The sequence below is a fragment of the Narcine bancroftii genome, chromosome 14 (genome assembly GCF_036971445.1).
Source record: "Narcine bancroftii isolate sNarBan1 chromosome 14, sNarBan1.hap1, whole genome shotgun sequence".
In the NCBI taxonomy this organism is placed as follows: domain Eukaryota; kingdom Metazoa; phylum Chordata; class Chondrichthyes; order Torpediniformes; family Narcinidae; genus Narcine; species Narcine bancroftii.
In genome coordinates this window covers 62,089,519-62,110,472 of record NC_091482.1, presented here as the reverse complement: position 1 = coordinate 62,110,472, position 20,954 = coordinate 62,089,519, and the positions used below count along the sequence as shown (strand labels likewise).

At 41.4% G+C, this 20,954-nt stretch overlaps 2 protein-coding genes across 4 annotated transcripts in view; both read right to left on the bottom strand.

The window, feature by feature from the left end:
• The window catches only part of blm (BLM RecQ like helicase), a 54,182-nt gene extending 40,657 nt beyond the window's left edge, over positions 1 to 13,525 (bottom strand). For 2 of the 3 annotated variants that reach the window (XM_069911972.1, XM_069911973.1), the window contains exons 1-4: positions 13,425 to 13,525; positions 10,781 to 10,879; positions 9,911 to 10,662; positions 7,119 to 7,287 (exon numbers count right to left, since the gene is read on the bottom strand). In XM_069911972.1, the coding sequence (XP_069768073.1) occupies positions 7,119 to 7,287; positions 9,911 to 10,662; positions 10,781 to 10,879; positions 13,425 to 13,465 (1,061 nt within the window). In that variant the 5' untranslated portion in view covers positions 13,466 to 13,525. Of the gene's footprint in view, positions 1 to 7,118; positions 7,288 to 9,910; positions 10,663 to 10,780; positions 10,880 to 12,136; positions 12,255 to 13,424 lie in introns of all 3 variants that reach the window. The other variant, XM_069911974.1, reaches the window with a different exon arrangement.
• Positions 13,526 to 15,109: 1,584 nt separating this feature from the next.
• The window catches only part of ctsh (cathepsin H), a 30,473-nt gene continuing 24,628 nt past the window's right edge, over positions 15,110 to 20,954 (bottom strand). Inside the window, exon 12 of the mRNA XM_069911982.1 lies at positions 15,110 to 17,020. Coding sequence (XP_069768083.1) covers positions 16,945 to 17,020 — 76 coding nt within the window. The 3' untranslated portion in view covers positions 15,110 to 16,944. The remainder of the gene's footprint in view (positions 17,021 to 20,954) is intronic.

The following is a 20,954-nucleotide window of genomic DNA, read 5'->3' as shown; positions in this document are numbered from 1 at the left end:
CATGTTAAGACATCCAGCCGTGCTTAAAATATTTATACCCGGGGAGAAAAACAGACTGTTATCGGATCCGGAGGAAGCACAAGAATTTGCAGAACGTTTGCAGGACAGAAGGAGAGATGAAGAGATGTAACAAGAATGAAGAACAGCAATAAAGTATATATAAAGATGTAAAAACAATGTATATGTAAAGAACTAAAGAGGGAAAAGAGAAGGGAAGAAAGGAAGGGGAAAAAAAGAGAGAGCTTTGTTATATGTGTAAAAAAATGGGTTTTCTTGAGGGGGGGAAGAGAGAATAACCATCACTGCAAAATCAGTTGACGCTCGCGAACAGGATCCCAATCCAAATGGAAAGGGGAGCTGTGGTTGCTCGGCAAGGGATAAGGGGCAACTCAGAGAGGGGGGAGCAATTGGGGTTACGGTAATATTGGATGTGGGAGTTGTTGGGAGTATTTTATGTTTTAAATGTGTTGTCATACATTGAATTTAAAAAGGGAAAACTGAGAGATGAAAATGGGGAGAAGGGGGATGGAGGAGGTGAGGAAGCGGAAAAGAGGTGTAAGCAAGATATAAGATGGCCACGTTGAACTATAAGACTATAAACATTAATGGAATACATAACCAAATTAAAAGGAAGAGGCTACTAAATTTACTGAAGAAAGAAAAAATAGATATAACATTTGTGCAGGAAACGCATCTAACTGAAGTGGAACATAATAAATTAAAGAGACTGGGTAGGACATGTAGTGGCAGCATCATATAATTCAAAAGCTAGAGGTGTAGCCATATTAGTTAACAAAAATGCACCAATCAAAATATAGGAGGAAATAATAGATCCAGCAGGGAGGTATGTAATGATAAAGTGTCAGATATACTCAGAATTTTGGAATTTGCTCAATATATATGGACCTAACGAGGAGGATCAAAAGTTGATGCAGGATATTTTTTTGAAGATTGCAGACACACAAGGAAATATATTGATAGGAGGGGATTTTAACCTTAATTTGGATCCAATATTGGATAAAACTGGACAAAAGACAAACAAAAAGAAAAAGTAGCCAAATTTATGGTTAAATCAATGCAGGAAATGAAACTTATGGATATATGGAGGAGGCAACACCCAAGAAAGACGGAATACTCATATTATTCGAGTAGGCATAAAACATACTCAAGGATTGATACGTTTTTGTTGTCGGCCCATATTCAAGGGAGAGTTAGGAAAACTGAGTATAAAGCTAGACTACTATCTGATCATTCACCCCTGTTATTAGCAATAGAACTGGAGGACATCCCACCAAGAACATATAGATGGAGGTTAAACGCCATGCTACTTAAAAGGCAGGAATTTAGAGAGTTTATTGAATGCCAAATTAAAACATATTTTGAAATAATCACAGAATCAGTGAAAGACAAATTTATATTATGGGACGCAATGAAAGCCTTCATTAGAGGGCAGATAATAAGTTGTGTAACTAAGTTAAAAAAGGACTACAATAGGGAAATGGAGCAGTTGGAAAGGGAGATAGTAAGTACAGAAAAGGAACTAGTAAAAAGGAATGATATAACGAAAAAGAGAGAATTGGTGGACAAAAATTAAAATACGAAACATTACAAACGTATAAGGTGGAGAAGAACATAATGAAAATAAAGGAAAAGTATTACGAACTGGGAGAAAAAAACAGATAAAATATTAGCCAGGCAACTTAAAACAGAACAAGCTAAAAAATTGTATTGGCATCAAGGAAAAAGGACAAACAAATTATATATAACCCAACAGAGATTAATGAAAACTTTAAGGAATTTTATGAACAAGTATACCAAACTGAGAATGAGGGAAAAGATGATAAAATAGAGGAGTTTTGAGCTAAAATTGAACTGCCAAAATTGCATGAAGAGGAACAAAACAAACTGATAAAACCATTTGAAATAGAGGAAGTACAGGATATATTAAAAAAGCTGCTGAGCAATAAAACACCAGGAGAGGATGGATTTCCAATAGAATTTTATAAAACATTTAAAGAGTTATTAATTCCTCCTCTCCTGGAAGTAATGAACCAGGTAGAAGAAACACAAAACTTGCCAGATTCATGTAAGACAGCAATAATTACAGTAATACCAAAGACGGGGAAGGATCCATTAACACCAGCATCATATAGACCAATATCTCTACTTAACTCAGATTATAAGATCATAGCAAAATTATCAGCAAACAGATTGGCCGATTGTGTACCAAAAATAGTAAAACAAGATCAAACTGGATTTATTAAGAAAAGACGAACAGCAGATAACCTCTGTAAACTTATTAATCTAATTCATGCAGTTCAAGGAAATAAGAAACCAACAGTGGCTGTTGCTTTAGACGCAGAAAAAGCCTTAGACAGAGTAGAGTGGAACTACTTATTTAAAGTATTAAAGAAGTTCAATCTACCAGAAAAATATATTAATTGGATTAAAACATTGTATAATGGACCGTTGGCGAAGGTAGCAGTAAATGGATATGTATCTAACCAATTTAAATTAAGTAGGTCAACTAGACAGGGATGTCCATTATCCCCCTCATTGTTCGCCTTAGCAATAGAACTTTTGGCAGAACTGATAAGAATAAAAAATAAAATAAAAGGGATAAAAATATAGGAGAAGGAGTATATAATCAGCTTGTTTGCAGATGACATCATAGCATACCTAACAGAACCAGAGATATCTATCACCATTTAAATGGCAAACACAAGCAATCCGATACCTAGGGATCAGGTTAGATAATAACTTAAGCCACTTGTACAAACTAAATTATCAACCACTAATTAAGAAATTGCAAGAAGACTTAGAACATTGGAAAGAATTACCGCCAATGTTGATAGGGAGGGTAAACTACATTAAAATGAATGTCTTCCCAAGGATACAATACTTATTTCAAACGTTACCAATTCCCTTAACAGAAAAATTCTTTAATGAACTAAAGAGAATAATAAGGAAATTCTTGTGGAAAGGGAGGAAACTGAGGATAGCGTTAGATAAATTAACAGAGAGGTACAACCAAGGGTGGTTTGCAGTTACCAAACATTAGAAATTATTATAGAGCCGCACAATTAAGGTATTTATCAGATTTTTACCAGACAAGGGAAAAACCAGACTGGACTAAGATAGAACTAGATAAAATAGGGGAGAAGGTATCGGAACATATACTTTATAAATGGGATGAAAAGCTGGTGCAATATAAAAGCTCACCAGTATTGCATCATTTACTTAATATATGGAAGATCCAGTTAGAAAGGAAAAAAAAACGAATGACCAAATACTAAAATTATTATTGATGCAAAATTCCTTTTACAATAAATAACCTTTCCTTTAGAGAATGGGAGAGAAAAGGAATCAAAAGAATAGAAAATTGTTTTTTTGGGAAATAATTTATTAACATTTGAAGTACAAATATGGAATAACTCATGGTACAATGTTTGCAAATCATCAACTGAAAGCTTATTTAAAGGATAAATTGGGAAACAGACTGAGATTACCAGAAGGAAGCAACTTTGAATATGTGACTAAAGACACAATAATTAAAAGATTAATAACGAACATGTACATTAAGCTGCAAGATAAGGAAAATGATGAAATAAACTATAAACCTAAACAAAAGTGGGAAAAGGATTTAAACATAAAGATAAAAAATGAAGCATGGGAAAAATTATGTTCTGGAACTAAGAAGAATATAATAAACACAAGGTTACGCATGATACAGTATAATTGGTTACACAGGGTATACATCACTCCTCAAAAATTAAAAGAATGGGATTCAACATTATCAGATAGATGTTTCCACTGTAAGAAGGAAATGGGAACAACAATACATGCAATTTGGGCATGTACGAAAGTGAATACATTTTGGGAAGAACTAAATCAGATATTAAATAAAATAAAATCACAAAAAATAACATACCAAAAAATCCAGAGATCTTTCTTTTAAGTAACACAAGAAGTAAAGAATTACAAATTGGATAAAGCGCAAAAAAGATTCATTACGATAGACTTAGCAGTAGCAAAAAAATGTATAATGTCAACTTGGAAAATGGAAGAGAGCATGAGAATACAGCAATGGTAAATGGAAATGAATAAATGTATTCCACTGGAAAAAATAACACATAATTTAAAAAATAAAGTCACATTGTTTGAACAAATTTGGGAACCATACATGGAACATAACAGAGAGAGCTTGCCTCGAACCTCCACCCCCTAAAATGATAAGAAGACAAAACGACTTGATTCAGTGTGTAAAAGTAGATGACACATTTTTCTTGTTTATTTTCCTTTGTGTGAAGATATTATTTAATGGTTTTATTGTATTGTAAATGTTGAATATTTATGGGTCTTGGAGGGGGGGGTGGGAAGAGGGAAAGAGGGAAAAAAGGGAGAAAATGCCACTGTAAATTTAATGAGAAGCGTTTGTTTGGTTAATATGGTTCACAGTGTGAAAAATAAAAAATTATAATAAGAGGTGTTATATCCTACTTTTGCTTTAAATGTTAAAATATCTTCAATCATGCTGAGTGCCACTGATGGACCATCTACTAAGCCAATTAATTCTACCTTATGTTAGTCAAAGCAAGGGCACCTGTAAATTGGAGGAGTAACACCTAATATTCGGTCTGGTCATTCTCCATCTGGATGGCATTAACTTAAGACTTCTCAGGTTTCTGCCAGTGGTTTTCAACATTTTTTCTTTCCACTCACATCCCACTTTAAGTATTCCCTATGCCATCAGTGCTCTGTGATTAGTAAGGGATTGTTTAAGATGGTATGTGGGTGGAAAGAAAAAGTTTGAAGACCACTGTTTTAATTGTCCCTAATGGACTCGTTATGTGCACGATTTCAGAACTCCAAAGGAAATGGGCCAATGACAGTTTTTCTCAAGCAAATTATTTCAGTAACAATTGGGTCGAGAGCAGTGATTCTCAACCTTCCCTTCCCACCCCACCTTAAGCAATCCCTTACTAATCACAGAGCACTGATGGCAGAGGGAAGACTTAAAGTGGGATGTGAGTGGAAAGACAAAGGTTGAGAACTACTGTGCTAGATAGACCACACCCTGTTCTCCCTCTCGTCCCTATCCTGTTTCCTTTCCTCCAGCTCTTCACCCCTTCCCTCACAGAGCCATCCTTCCTCCCCCACCATTTTATTCAAGCACCTCCCTGCATCTTGCTGATACCTTGATGTTGGGCTCAGATCTTAAAACATTGGTTATGTATCTTTATCTTTGCTTTATAAAGTACGCTGTTTGACTTGCTGAGTCGTTCCAGTATCGTGTTTTTACTTCAATCGCTGCATCTGCAGACTTTTGTTTTTTACTTGTGGATGGGGCCAAATTTGTCCCACATATTTCAGTTTTTAAAAATATAACATCTGTGCCCTTGTGCTAATCTCACCTATTCTATCTGATTTAACTCTCTCAATGGCCAACTTCATCCTGTGCCTTGGCACTCTGGAATTTCTTCCATCTTCCAGTCTCCTTAAATTAAGCTCCAATCAATCAATAACTCTAAATGTTATAGCTTTCAACTTGAATGTGTTTGTCTGCCATTAGAGCGTTGGATGCTAAGACTTCGCACTATTCCCTAAAACGCCATCTGAGTTGCACTGTTGGTGTTTTGCCCACAAAACTTAGGAGCGGAATTAGGCCATTTGACCCATCAAGTCTGTTCCATGAAACTCAGGAGGTCTATTCAAGGCTAAGATGAATAGATTGCAAATATGTGGAGATCAGGCAGGAATCATCTGAAATTATGTTCATTCACAGAGCAGGCTGAAGGTAATGGTGGTCGGGGATGTCAAATGCCTAGTATTCCTATTTCTTTCATCCTTCCAACTTAATTTTCAGAACACCATAAAACATCTATTAAGCTGGTGTCACTCCTCATGACACCAGCTCATCAATGCAGCATCTTCTGTATTTTTTCCTTTCAATCACACTTTCCTGCCTTCTCCCCATAACCTTTGATGCCCTCACTAATCAAGAACCTCTGCTTTAAATCTACCCTTCACAGCCCGGTCAGCTAGGAATTGGAGAGAGTTCACAATTCCATCTGAGGTTATGCCCTCTGGTCCTAAACTCTTCCACTACTGAAAACACAAAGTCCCTTAAACACCGTGGCACTCTAGAATGGTCTGGTTGTTAGCCAGTTAATAACAGATTAATTTAACTTGCGAATCAGTTTAGGAACATAACAATTACCCAGCACTGAACTAGCCCCTGAGATGGCCAGACTCCTGCCATGATCTCAATGCTGAGCCACAGTTACTGGAACACCCAGGTAATGTTCTTGGACTGTATTTGTTCACTGATCTCATGCAGCAGTCGTTTCAGTAATTCAGCTACTGGGGCTCAGACAGACGTGGGGCTTGAGGAGAAATCTGGAAGTGGATAAGGGGGATATTTGCGATGAATGCATGGAGAATAAAAATGAGTCAGGAGGATTGGTGTTGATGGTATGTGATGGTCAGCATAGATTTGGAGGGCCAAAGGGCCAGTTTCCATGCCCTACCTCTATGACAGCTGATTCCAACCTGCATCCCCCACGTGTCCCCAGTGCCACTTGGCAATTCATTTAATGCCACTGTGTAACCACTGGTTCAGAAACAATACTCTTGCAGTGGAAGCACCTGGTGAAGGCTCACTGTATGCTTTCACATGTCAGTCCTGGGCACTTAGTTGACGTGCAGTGTTGCAGTCAATGGGACTGTTCTCCCATAGAGCCGTTGAAAACCGAAAGAAAAGGACATCATTATGAGTCTGCTGTAGACACAAAGATTTATAGTTAAATACAACACAGACACAGGTCTTTTGCCCCATGATGATTATCTACACTAATCCCACTTTGCCGCACTCAGTCCATAGAGGAAAGGTAGATGAAGCCGTGACTTTCATAAGACCATCAAGACACTTAGCAATTTGTAGTTCACTGTTATTAAACTCATGTGGATTGGGACTCAATTCTGGCCAATTAAAATCCTACCTACTAGTACTCCAAGATCTTCCAAATGGAAAGTAACAAACATCACATTTTCATAATGGCATTAAATGTTCCTCTTTCAATCTACACTATCAGATAGATATGAGTGAAGAGACAAACCTGAGACACTTGAGGAAGGATGGCAGAGATGTCTGATCACTTGCAGGGGAGGGTGGAACAAATTCAAGTTCACAGTCCTCATTTTCCTGGTGGCTGAGGTTCCCATCCTCTCTAAAGATGGAATCATCTGACTGGCTGCTTTGAAGTCTGTCAGCATCTGTAAGATCAACTGGGAATCACAGAGAGTTAGCAAGCAGGTAAAGCTATCAGCCTGGAAGATAAATAGTAGAAGAATAAGGGTGTCTTCCAGTAATTGCAAAGAAATGTGCAGTTCTCATCTCCAAAGAAGAGAAGTGGACACATCTTCCGGTTGATTCCACAGGCTGATTCCTGGAACAATAGAATTACTCTATAAACATAGAATTAATACAAAGGGTTTACAACAATTGGATTTTAGAGGAGGGTGATCTCATTGAAACATCCACGATTCTCAGACAGATTGAAAGGGGCTGCTATTTCCTTATGGCGGAGCTTCAAAATTAGGGAGTGGTCATTTAGGAATGATGACGGGAAAAACTTTACTCAATACACAAACGTGCTGGAGCAACTCAGGCAGGAAACATAGGGACTATGTTCATTAACAGAGAATGAATGTTAATGATGGTAAAGGATGCCAAATGGCTGATCTTCCTATTTCTTTTAGCACACTGTAACATCTATAAAGCGGGTGTAATAAGGAGAGAGTGATTGTCCATGACATCAATGCACCATCTGGCCTAATATCAAAGTGCCCTGGTGAAAATGAAGTCAAATGGAAAACACTCCAATGGCTGGAGTTGTTACTTATAAAGGAGACAATTTCTGCTGTCAGAGGTCAATATTATTGGAAGGGTTCCTTAAAGCCATGCCCTACGCTTAACAATATTCAGCTGCTTCCTTCCAACACAAGCTCAGAAGCTTGGATGTTCACTAATGATTAAACAACGGTTAATTCCCTTTGAAGGAATGAGAGTTATCTTCAACGTACAGCCACGTCTCCAGAATGGAGGACCATTGCCTTCCCAAGATCGTGTTCTATGGCGAGCTCTCCACTGGCCACCGTGACAGAGGTGCACCAAAGAAGAGGTACAAGGACTGCCTAAAGAAATCTCTTGATGCCTGCCACATTGACCACCGCCAGTGGGCTGATAACGCCTCAAACCGTGCATCTTGGCACCTCACAGTTCGGCGGGCAGCAACCTCCTTCGAAGAAGACCGCAGAGCCCGCCTCACTGACAAAAGACAAAGGAGGAAAAACCCAACACCCAACCCCAACCAACCAATTTTCCCCTGCAACCGCTGCAACCGTGTCTGCCTGCCCCGCATCGGACTTGTCAGCCACAATCGAGCCTGCAGCTGACGTGGACATTTACCCCCTCCATAAATCTTCGTCCGCAAAGCCAAGCCAAAGAAGACAGATGCAATGAAAGGCTCACTTGCTAACTTCCCAGCACACTTCCCAGCACACTAATAACAATTAACATTCAAGACAACACAAGAGAATGAGATTATAAAAAAATTAATAAATAGCAAATATTTGCAACTCCTCGACAAAAGCCATTGGCTGCAGGCATAAAGACATGAACAGTATTTGGTCTTGGCCTGACAAGTGGCAAGTAACATACATCCTAGAAAAGTACATGACAACGAATATTTCCAACCAGAGAGAAACTAATCATCTCATCTTGATGTCTAATCACATTATCAAAGTGGAGAACCTACCATCAATATCCTGGGGAAGGGAGATCACGATTGACCAGCCATATATGGCACCTCGATTAGTTAGGAAAAGTATTTACCGTGATTACTACACAGGTACAATAGTGACTGTACGGCTATAGAGTGGCACAGTTCATATAGTGGTTAGCTCAACACTGTTACAGTGTTCGTTTTCCCCAGGGACACCGGTTTCCTTCAACAAAGGAGGAAAAACCCAACACCCAACCCCAACCAACCAATTTTCCCCTGCAACCGCGTCTGCCTGCCCCGCATCGGACTTGTCAGCCACAATCGAGCCTGCAGCTGACGTGGACATTTACCCCCTCCAACCGTTCTAAACGTACTAGGGGTATAAGACTCATGGGCTGAAATGGCCTGTTACCATGCTGTAGCATGGAGGGTCAGGGTTCCAGCAGGAACGGAGTCGGAAGCTACCACATCTGCCAGTCAATATCAAGCCCAACCACAAGTGAGCTCACACTTTGCAAATGGCTCTTTTGAAAGTATACACACCTCACCATTGGCTCCCTTCATCACAAGCCCTGGTTTGGGCATACCTGAGCCGGCCTCACTGACCAGAATGTGAAGCAGCCAGGTCTCTTTTCCCTGGGAATGATCCAAAGCTCTACTCCAGGTTGCGAGCCATGGGTGCTGCTGGAGAATCACTTGCAAGATGTGTGCCAGTAAAGGGTTGGAGGCTTATTGTGGTGCATGCTTACAATTACTATTGAGCCCATGTTGTACAACCACTGTAACTAATTGGGGTGCCATATCTGCACCAGATCGAGGGATGGCATGTCCCATTTGTTGCGTCTTTTCGTTATATTTAATTGTTTGCGATTAGTGGTGAGTGCTGGTTGTTAGTTGCATCTGATGCAAGAATATTATGAGTACCTTGTTTGATTGTGTGTGTGAGGGCAATCTCTGTGGCAACTTTCCTCCACGGGTAAATAAAGATCTTTGCTGCAATCAACATGCTCAGACCCATTCTTCTTGGATCCGCCAAACTCGTTCCTCACTTCACAAAAGGAGGCTCCAGTGAAAACTTAAAGTTTGTTAATTTTAAAAAAAATAACAAAACCAATCATTCTTACTTTTCTCTTCTGCATCCTCCTTCCCACTGTCAATCGAGTCATCGTCACTCAAGATGATACTTAGACCTGAAAAATCTTTCTTCTTTAAAGCAGCAGATCTGATGGAATCTTCACCCTCAAATGAAGAAACCCCTTGGGAACTGACAAGGCTGATTTCCACATCATTAACTTGTTTTGATTCTGCAGGGCATTGACTTGAAGACTGGACAGATGCACTGCCCTTGGCCAGAAAAGACACATTTTGTTCACTGCTGACATGCTTTACATTAAGGTCATCACCATTTAAGGTTTTCGATGAGATTAATCTAACAGTGTCTAAACGTTTCACTTTATTAGGTTCACGAGCAGGCTGCTCTGTGCATGAAGATGAACTAAATTTCGAACCACTTTTTTCTTTCTTCGAGGTTTCAAAGTCATCCAGGTCATCCCAGTTATCCAGGCTGATGATGGAGCTGAATGACTGATCCGCATCAAGCTTAGAAACAGGGACAACTGCTCTAATTTGCCTCAAAGGTGGAGAAGTTGCAAATCGTGGCGTTGAATCCAACTGTCTGCCTGTGCGTTCGACAAAGCTGTTGATCGTGAGCAGCTGATCGCTAGGTTTCGGTGAGCGTGGGGTTGATTCAGGCGTAACAAGGGCTGCTTTCTTGAAAACATTCACATCCCTGTCTTTCAGCGCATTGGCACAGGTTAATGTCTGTAAACTGGTTGTCCCAACAGTGCCTGGGGGAACCTTCTTGAATGTGAATGCCCTGTTAAGGATGAATGAGATTTAAATGTTAGTACTGCTTGAAGACATGGCCCTATTCAACGGCAAGCCAGAAAGTTTCTGCGACTTTGAAATGAATTCTGATATTTTTAAATACATACCCTTGTTTGCTCTTCCCCAAAGACAGCTTATTTTGAACTCCCTTCTCGGAGTGAAGCTCCAGTTGTTTCTGGAGGTTGTTCTGCGGTAAGCAATTCATTCTGCAAAGCAAGACAAAATAAATATATTTGGTGTAACATTTTTATTATTTTGTTTAGCTTATATTTCTGGTAATCGTGTCCAAATGACTATTAACCACAGATGATTATTCTTCCGTTCACCCCAGTTCTCCTGCCTTCTCCCCATAACTTTGACACCTTGACCCAACAAGAATCTATCCACCTCAACTTTGAACATTCAACTCTATTATAGTTTCTCTATAGGTCACCTGGAGAGGTCCAAGATATGTCTCAATTCCATATTCTCTCTTGATTCGATCATGGATTATCTCAATATGCAGGTCTCCACTTCTGCCTGCGGCACAGAATTCCACAGATTCATTTCTCCTTATCTCCATTCTAAAGGGAAGTCTTTTTATTCAGAGGTCATGTTCTAGATTCTCCCACTATTGGAGACATCTCCTCCTGGACAACCTATCTAGCCCTTTCAACATTCAGCATATTTCATTGAAATATGCTCCTCATCCATCTAAATTCCAGTGAGGACAGGCCCAGAGCCTCCTCCACATTGATGCAATCATGAAGAAGACATGCCACCAGCTATACTTTGTGAGGAGTTTGAGGTTTGGTATGCTACTGAAGACTTTTGGAAACTTGTACAGGTGTACTGTGGAGAGCATTCTAGCTGGAAGTGCCCCAATGATCAGGACAACAAAAGAACTCCAGAATGTTGTTAACTCGACCAGTGACATCATGGGCACCCGTCTTCGCTCCATTGAGGATATCCACAAGAGGCAGTGTCTTAAGAAAGCAGTTCTATCCTCAAGGACTCCCCACCACCCAGGCTATGACCTCTTCACTTTGCTACCATTGGGAAAAAGGTACAGGAGCCTGAAGACCAGCGGCACAAGGGCAGCTTCTTCCCCCCCCCATCAGATTCCTGAATGATCAATGAACCGGAGACACTACCTTACTTTGACTTTTTCTTGCACTATTTTATTAATTTTGTCAGGTGCCTTATGTGACGCTGCTGTAAAGTACATTTCGTGACAGATTCGTAACGATGAATTCTGTTTCATACATTAACCCTCTCATTCCTGGGAACATTCTCGTAAGCCTCCCCTGGACCCTCTCCAATGCCCACACATCCTTCCTGAGATAGGAGGCGTAAAACTGCTCACAATATTCTAAATGAGGCCTCAGCAACACCTTATAAAGCCTCGGCATTACATATTATACTACATGGTCAAAATCAAGATGCACTACTTGATCCAAGCAATTTCCATTTCAGTTTTCTACCTGCTGAGTTTGATTGCCACTGAGTCAGAATTCTGATCAGGCGCTCTGGAAGTCAATTCTTTATGGCCACAAGCGAGGAGTTTTTTGATTCATTAATGACCACATTAATGAATAGTTCCTATAATGCAGAATGACACTGGTGCAGTAATAAGTAAGTGCAGCATTTAAAACAGTGAATAAATTGTCACATGTCTTCGAAAAGAGAGAAATTTCTTGGAATGTATTCAAGGACCATGAAACTGCTTCATTATCCTTCACTTAATATCATTTCGGATGTTTTCCATGTGAAAATTGTAATGCAGTGAAAACCATCTGCCCTTTTAAAAAAAAAGTAGAAATCCAGAACATTTCAGGATATCCTGAGCTGATGAAAACGACATTAGAGACAGGCAACTTTGTTTTTCCCCCACATCAGAATCAGGCAATTCCACCAGCAGTTCATCTGGCTGGCCCTGTATCAAAATTCTCTCATTTCAAGTGTTGTTCTTTTCACTTCAGAGCTGACTCAAGCCCCTTTCACACTCGCATCCCAGTAAGTCGCCCGTTCAGTGTCCCGGGACAGGGTTGGGGGTTTGGCCTTTCACGCTAGACCCCTCCCAACCAGGACCCTCGCGAGGGTTCACCCCCGGCGGCGTCGTCTGCCTGTTCTACCTTGACTAGGAAGTGCCTGCAATGCAATTGCCCGTTTCGCACTCGCCCGACCTCAACGCCGGGGATTGTTCTCGGGGGGAGGGGGGGTCGAGGCTGGCCGAACCCCGGCGCGAGCAGATTTCGCTTTCCACGCTTGGCCCTTGAAAGGCCGATCGGCGTTTGGTTCCTGGGACCACTGGCAAGGGTGAAAGGGGCTTCAGATTTTCCTCACATCACCTTGTAACTTTTGTTCATTACTCTACATCTACACGGTACCTTGCCCCCTTCCCCAATCCTTCCACCCCCTTTTAAAGGGTCAGCTCGTTGCTACTTCCCTTCTCAAAACCTGAAAGGACTTTTCTACAACTCTGTCCAACTTCCTCTGAACAGTTGTTAATGCACCACCTCAGTCACCTTAACCTGCTTGGATGCTTTTTTTGTTTTAACCATTTACTTGTAAGGGGGGGGGGGGGGAGATCTAAAGGCTGGATCTGCTTGCCCCAAGGGGGGGGGGGGGGGGTGGCCACAGTGGAGTATGTGGTGCTTCCTCTGCTGAGCAAGGTTGCAGCAGAGCTCCCGACCCGCCAAGCATGGCCTTGATCGAGGGCCCCATCCCAAAACGTCGCCTGGACATTTCTCCTCAAGCTCCAATGCTTACCCGGGCCCCGGGGCCTCAGCCTTCCCGGCCGGATCCCGCATCCTCCTCACCTCGCGCCGGGTGGGGGGGGGGGGGGGGGGCCGCGCCCGCCGGCCCACCCGCCACTTCAGTCTCTCGCGCTGGCGGCAGGAACGCCCAGGAAGTGCGTCAGAGCGGAGTTCCGGTCGAGGCGGGCGGCGGGCCCAGTTTCCGGTCGAGGCGGGCCCAGTTTCCGGTCGAGGCGGGCCCAGTTTCCGGTCGAGGCAGGCCCAGTTTCCGGTCGAGGCAGGCCCAGTTTCCGGTCGAGGCAGGCCCGGTTTCCGGGAGCCGGTAGAGACACGAGCTAGGCCAAGCGGAGGACTTTATCCCGCAAAGAGAACCAAGGATTCGGCCCCTCGTCCCAGGTGTCAGCACCGTGCAGGTAGGCGCCCGAACTTGGCCTGGCTCTCCTGTTGCCCGACCCGGTTCCATCATTATCTCGGTCCAAGTGCCAACACGTAATAAATCCACTCCTAGTTCGTCACGCGGAGTGTCAGCCGGGATTATTCTCCCTCAGGCTCAGAAGCGTGACTTAGACCACTTCTTTTTAAGAATTATAGTTGGCATTGAGAAAAAGATGATTAAAATTAAGGTTATTAAATGAAATTTTAATTCTGCCAGACAGATAAAACACGACAGCGAGAAAAAAAGACCCTTCAGCCCTTCTAATCTATCGCTGGATTATTCTTCTGCCTGCACCCACTTATCTGGACCATATCCTGTCCAAATCTTTCTGAAATATCAGAATTGAGCCCGCATTCACCTATTCAGCTCATCCACACTCTGTGAGAATAAGTGGGGGGGGGGGGGGGTCATATTTGCAGCACAGGAGAAGCAAGAAGCAGATTTAAACCTGTGCTGCCCAATTACACACAGATTAACCCATACCTTTTGGAGGGCGGGGAGGAAAACATACAGACGTGGCCTGATTCGCACCTGGGTCATTGTTTGCCCCCCCCCCCCCAATGTTCCCTTTAAACTTTTCCCCTTTTAGTTTTTATCTCATCAAACTTCAGTGGCAAAAGCCTGCTTGCATTTACTCTATATATACCCATCATAATTTTGTACACCTCATTCTTCTGTGCTCCAGGGAATAAAGCCCTAACTTGTTCAACCTTGCTATTTCACTTTCATGGACAATTTATAGACTTGTGCAAAATGCAGTGTCCGGAAATCCATCTTCATGAAAGGTTGTTTTAAATCTTCTTGGGCAAATTAATGCTTTTAATTTAGAAGTACAGCACAGTGATAGGCCATTCCAGCCCACGAACTGGTGGTGTCAACAACACCCATGTGACCAATTAACATACTAACGACCTACATCTTTGCAAAACTGGAGGAAATGGGAACCCCTGAAGAAAACCCCTGCGTCCACAGAGAATGTACAAACTCCTACCGGCAGTGGCGGGTTCAAATCCAAGTCTCGAGCGCTGTAATTGCATTGCATTATGTTTCTGCTATATTGAAATGCAGATAATTGTATTGTTGGATATGAAAATAAAGGTGGGAACAGACTCTAAATGTTTTTTTCCTTTGTGAATAAAGTCTATTCTTTGGTTTAAAAATTGTATTGTTGCATTAAGAAAATCATTGTAAATTGACAAACAATTTGAAGCTCAACAGTGAGTAAATGTGATTGGAGCATTCAAAAAATGGAAGAAAGGTCATTTCTATATACCATTGTTGTATTTTCAAATTATCTTCCAATTTCCAGGTTGACATAATACATTTTTTTGCTACGGCTAGGGCTATCTTGACAAATCTTTTTTGTGTGAAGAAAGGTCATTGATGGAAAGAAAACACGATCCTCTGATGCAAAGGCAAGAATGCTGGGACTGAAGGACAAGTTGATGCTTTTCAATGAGTTCTTTTACTGTTAGTTTAAAACAGTTCAATGTTAGATAGAAAATGGTAAAAGCCACAATAATCTTCTGAGATTGGAATGAACATAAATTGTTTGCAAATTAAGAAGAGCATTTCTGTATGAAATATAAAACATTTTCTATTACTTGACATTAGAATTATAAAAATATGCCTTAAAAATAACAATTGCTGGAAATATTGAATTTAACATAATGACAATGTCATTTCCTATTAATTGACATAAGAATTATAAAAATATATGCCTTAAAAATAACAATTGCTGGAAATATTGAATTTAACATAATGACAATGTCATTTCATGTATGAAAATTATACACGTTCTCAAAAGAATACAAACTTAATAGCAGTGAAAGAAAGATTATTCATATTTCAAATGCTAGGTACAATGTAATCTCTTCTGCAATGATAACAATGGAATATCCGAGGATGTTAATCAGGTGTGGGAAATCTGCATCTCTTCCTCCACAACACAGAATTTATTTAAATAATATACCTGAAATTGATTATTGTTGACAAAGCATTTTAAGTATTATTGAAGAAAGTTGGAGCTTAGAGGGGACAGGTACAATTGAAATGAAAGACTCAAGTGTAGAATGATCTCCTTTGATCAATAATCTAGGCATTTCAATGAAAAAATTCAGATTTAAGGTTCTACCTATAATTTTTCAATAAAAAAAGCACCAAAATATAACTAACAAATAGCCTGACTGATGAAGGCTCTAACTCAGTGGTTTTGAAACTCCCCCACCCCCTCCCCTTCACATTCCACCTTAAGCAATCCCTATGCCATTAGTGCTCTTTCATTAGTAAGGGATTGCTTAAGGTGGTATGTGAATTGATAGAAAAAGTTTGAAAAGCATATTTTAATCATCCTAATTGACTCATTATGTTTCAAAACTCCAAAGGAAATGGGCCAATGACAAATTTTCTCAAGCAAAATATTTCAGTAACAATTGGGTCGAGGGCAGTGGTTCTCAACTTTTTTCCCCACTCACTAACCACCTTAAGCAATCCCTTACTAATCACAGAGTACTTATGACATAGATTGCTTAAGATGGAATATGAGTTGGGAGGGGGCAGTTTGAAAACCATTGGTCTAACTGAATCAAAAGAGCAAACTTGCTGTAAATTGTCATTGCATTCACATTTCCACATATAGTAAGGATGATTCACAATGTAAATACATTTCAGATTTTTAATTCAAAATGAAAATCCACAGCAACTTAGTTTGCTATTATGTAGTAATCCTGTGGATGGTAACTTCAAACCATCAGCTCCTAAGCCAAACGCACACAACAAATGTAGAAACCTGTTCTTGCTCTTGCAAAACATTGTCAGAAGGGTAAAATTAATCTGCCTCACAATAATCTGAAAATCAAAAATTAAAAAAAAAAATCTACATTAATTCATCAGGTGGGATTCATTTTGTAGTTTGAATTTACTGCAAGGAGAATTCAGAATTTGGACATTAGAGATTATTTTACGCTCAGAAGATTTAAATCTGAAATTCCATGAATTACACTAAAGTGATTTGAAAAACACTAATATTTTGCTAAAGCGTTAATCAGCATTTTCCTTGGAGATTCTATGTTTCTGCTTGTAGCTGGACCATTCTGCATCAGAGCAGGGGGATGGGGTAGGATGCACAATCAGCCAATCCACACATATTCTTCCCTTGTTCAATGTAGAAGTAGCTGAACAAAACAAATAAAAAAAATTAGGACTTCCCCAAGTGCCAGACTGCAACTTAAGTCCATTTGATGCATGGTTACACTTGTAGTGGAGTAAATAATTGGACCGTGATCTTATTACATGATCTTATGGCAGAGGAGCCATTACTACTTCTGCTCCCAGTTGATATGTTCACATACACAACTGCCAGTTTTATACACATCAAGGTTTCATAAACAGCAGAATGGACACCCACTGGACTTTAAGTAGATTTTAGCATCCATGTTATGGTGACCAAGAAGATCAACAGCTTTAGTTATTGTATGACTAATCCTGTGTTTCACCACTTTGCAACCTCTAAATCAGCCCATATTTTTATCATTCTCCAAGAAAATATTCTTGCATATCAGTGTCTCCAATACACAAAAGTGCTGGAGAAACTCAGCAGGTTACAGAGCATCTATAGAAAGTAAAGGGTAACCAAGCCCTTTATCAAGTATGCATCAGTAGGCCCTTTCAATTTGCCTTGTAAAATGGGGTTAACTGGGAAATTTATTCCTGTTAAAGACCCTGGGATCAGGCTATTTGAAAGGTCCAAACTGGGCAAAAATCACCCAGGTCCCAGTCCTACCTCGGAAGTGGTCTAGGAACCTGGTAAAACTTACTGGGGCATCCTCCTCTGGTGATTTGAAAGGGTAAATGGCTCACCCGGTTAATCTGGTGATGTCAGCACTTAACCATATAACCACTTACAGCACAGAACAGGCCAGTTCGGCCCTACTAGTCCATGCCGTAGCAAATCCCCACCCTCCTAGTCCCATTGACCAGCACCCAGTCCATACCCCTCTCGTCCCCTCCTATCCATGTAACGATCCAGTCTTTCCTTAAATGTAACCAATGATCCCGCCTCGACCGCGTCTGCCGGACGCTCATTCCACATCCCCACCACCCTCTGCGTCAAGAAATTTCCCCTCATGTTCCCCTTATAATTTTCCCCCTTCAATCTTAAACCATGCCCTCTAGTTTGAATCTCCCCCACTCTTAATTGAAAAAGCCTATCCACGTTAACTCTGTCTGTCCCTTTTAAAATCTTAAACACCTTGATCAAGTCCCCTCTCAATCTTCTACGCTCCAGAGAAAAAAGCCCCAGTCTGCACAACCTTTCCCTGGAACTCAGACCCTGAAATCCTGTCAACATTCTCGTGAACCTTCTCTGCTCTCTCTCTATTTTGTTTATATCTTTCCTATAATTTGGTGACCAAAACTGTACGCAGTACTCCAAATTTGGCCTCACCAATGCCTTGTACAATTGCAAGATCAATGGCCTTTTTCCTTACCAATAATCACCCATGCCGCTGCAACCACTCTGATGCTGTCAGTCGTTATAGTGGTGGGGATTATGGGTAACGAAGACAGTCATTGCTCCTGCATTGAGCTGTCACTGTGAACAGGAGTAACACCTTGTGGCAACAGCAACCCCCACATTTTTGGGATGGTTTTGGTCCCTGATGGGGATTTAAATTATTTGGGAATCTGGCAACACTGCACCCCTACTGCCGAGTCAGGAGTTAGATGGTTTGTTGGGGGGAGGCATTAGGTGGTTGTGGGGGGGGAGGGGGGGCGACGGATGGACAGGGAATTGCATTTAGGAGAACTTTATTTTAAACAGAAAGAACACAAGGAATAGATTTCCTTTGGGGCTGCCTGTGAGTGCATAATGCAACATCATCGCTGGATTGTCGATTAGACAGGTAGGTTAGGCTGCTGTTTGAAAGGAGCGGGAGATATCAACTACACTGTAATCTCACCAGGGTCCTAGGAGGGCTACCCAGGTGCTGCAGTTTGAAAAGGCTCAAGTGTCTCCAGACTGTTATACTGAGAAGCCTCAATAAAGAACATTATGGGTTGGCTGTATGTGTATATTGGTTTACTTGGAGTCTTTTAAAAATTACAGACTCATCCAAAATTCACACAGGGCTACACTTGAATCCTGTCTTTTTTGATAACTTGCTCCCGATTTCTGATGATCTATTTTGGTTGGGAGGATAGAACTAGAAATGCTTTAAATGAAGGGGCAGGGAAACTTCTTGCCAGCATGAGATGTCAAGCCACAGACCTAGATATGTTGGAGGAGCCCTGTGCAAGAAGATTTAGACCATATTATTGTGGCCCTGGACTTTTGTAATCAGTGAAAACTACTGAGCCTGTTGAATGTAATGATCACAGAATATTGTCTAGTTTGTTAAGTTTCATTTTTGTTTTGATTGTGTTCTACTCTAAAAAGGGGAATTGTACTTCGAAGAGCAAAACCTTTCCGAGTCCCCAAAGTATAGTGGGCTGAATGTCCTCCTGTGCTGTGCCACTGTGCTGGGAAGAATCCTATTGAGGAGGAAATATGAAAAATCTGCAGATGCCGTCATTGTAATAAAAACAGAAATGCTGGAGGAAGACAGCAGGTCTTGCAGCATCCATAGGGGGCAAAAATACACAACCAATGTTTTGGGCCCAAGCCATCTTTTTATTTTTACCTTGAAGATGGGCTCAAGCCTAAATGTCAGTTTAAATGTCTCCTATGGACACTTTGAGATCAGCTGAGTTCTGCTAGCATTTCTGTGTTTTTATTTTGAGCAGATGAGGACCAGGCCATGATCTTATTTGAATGATAGAGATTGCAATGAGGGGTTATGAGCCTACTCAAGATTCAATTTATTGTCATGTAATATAAAGTGTCATATTGCACAAAATTGCTTTTGCCCACTGTGAGTGTCCGTGGACTCATCTCCAGCACTTACAGCCACACAGAGTCCAGCCCAAACCACTGGCAACCTGAGCTCAAGATCCAAACCTCCAATGACAAAGGAGCCTTTCAGCGCCTTTGGCACCCTCTCGCATCCCACTTCTGTTACCTGGTGCCCCTTCAGCCAGCTTCAAGCCAGTCTGCAGCTTGGTGAGAGTTCCTTGACCTCCATGGGTTCCTTACTTCAAGTCACCAGCAGCCTGCCGCTTGTTGGATCCTTCGGCTGCAGAACCCGTCACTTGTCACCGTCCTGTGGGTCATTTCCTTTGTTTCCCCTTCTCAGACTGGGGTTGGTCTCCCTGTCTTCTGGTGCCCTGCACCAGTCCTCTGGTTCCCGGAGTCTGTAACCCCTCGTGGCTCCTGACCCCATAGTCACAGGATTATAAATAAAACTACTGTACCATTGGCTCCTTTAACAGGCCATTTAAAGCCTGTATGGAGTTGACAGCAGCCAGACTGGTTGGTTGGACCCTGCAGGAATGTAGTGTCTTCGTTCCCCACTCTCCGTGGATCTGCACCAGTGGTGACGCTGTCGTTACAACAGTTCCACCATTTTTTTTTTACTCCTGCATTGACTCCCTCATTAAGCAGACTATAAATGTTCACCCAAATTACTCTAATGTAGCTAGTTATACATAATGAACTTAGTCTGGGAATTGCAAAAGTTAACAAAATGTATCAAGTTAAACAAGAAAGTCTACAGAGGCTGTGATTATACTTTACACATAATCGTTGGAGAAACTCAGCAATATCATGGAATGTCTGCAGACTTTGTGGTAAACCACAGAATACATGTTTTGGCTGTGTTAGTACTTGTTATAGTTCATCTGGACATGCCTCTTGCTGAATGTCTTTGGCTCCTCCCACAGACCCTTGAATAAAGGCAACTGTGCTACAGCTCTCTCCTCAGTCCAGGACAGTTGACCAGCATGGAGGTGCCTCCATTCCTTTGCTAATAAAAGCCTACGAGTTTCTATACAACTTCTAGTCTTTTGAAGTCATTGATGGTGCATCATTGTTTAACTTCATTTGCCTGCTTCAGGAACGCCCACCCTGAAGTTCTCTTCATCTCTCCAAAGGGAGCTCTGGGAGAATCTCTCCCACTTCTCCCCATCTGCACTCCCTGCTGCTCTCAAGCTCTACGACCTTATACTTACACA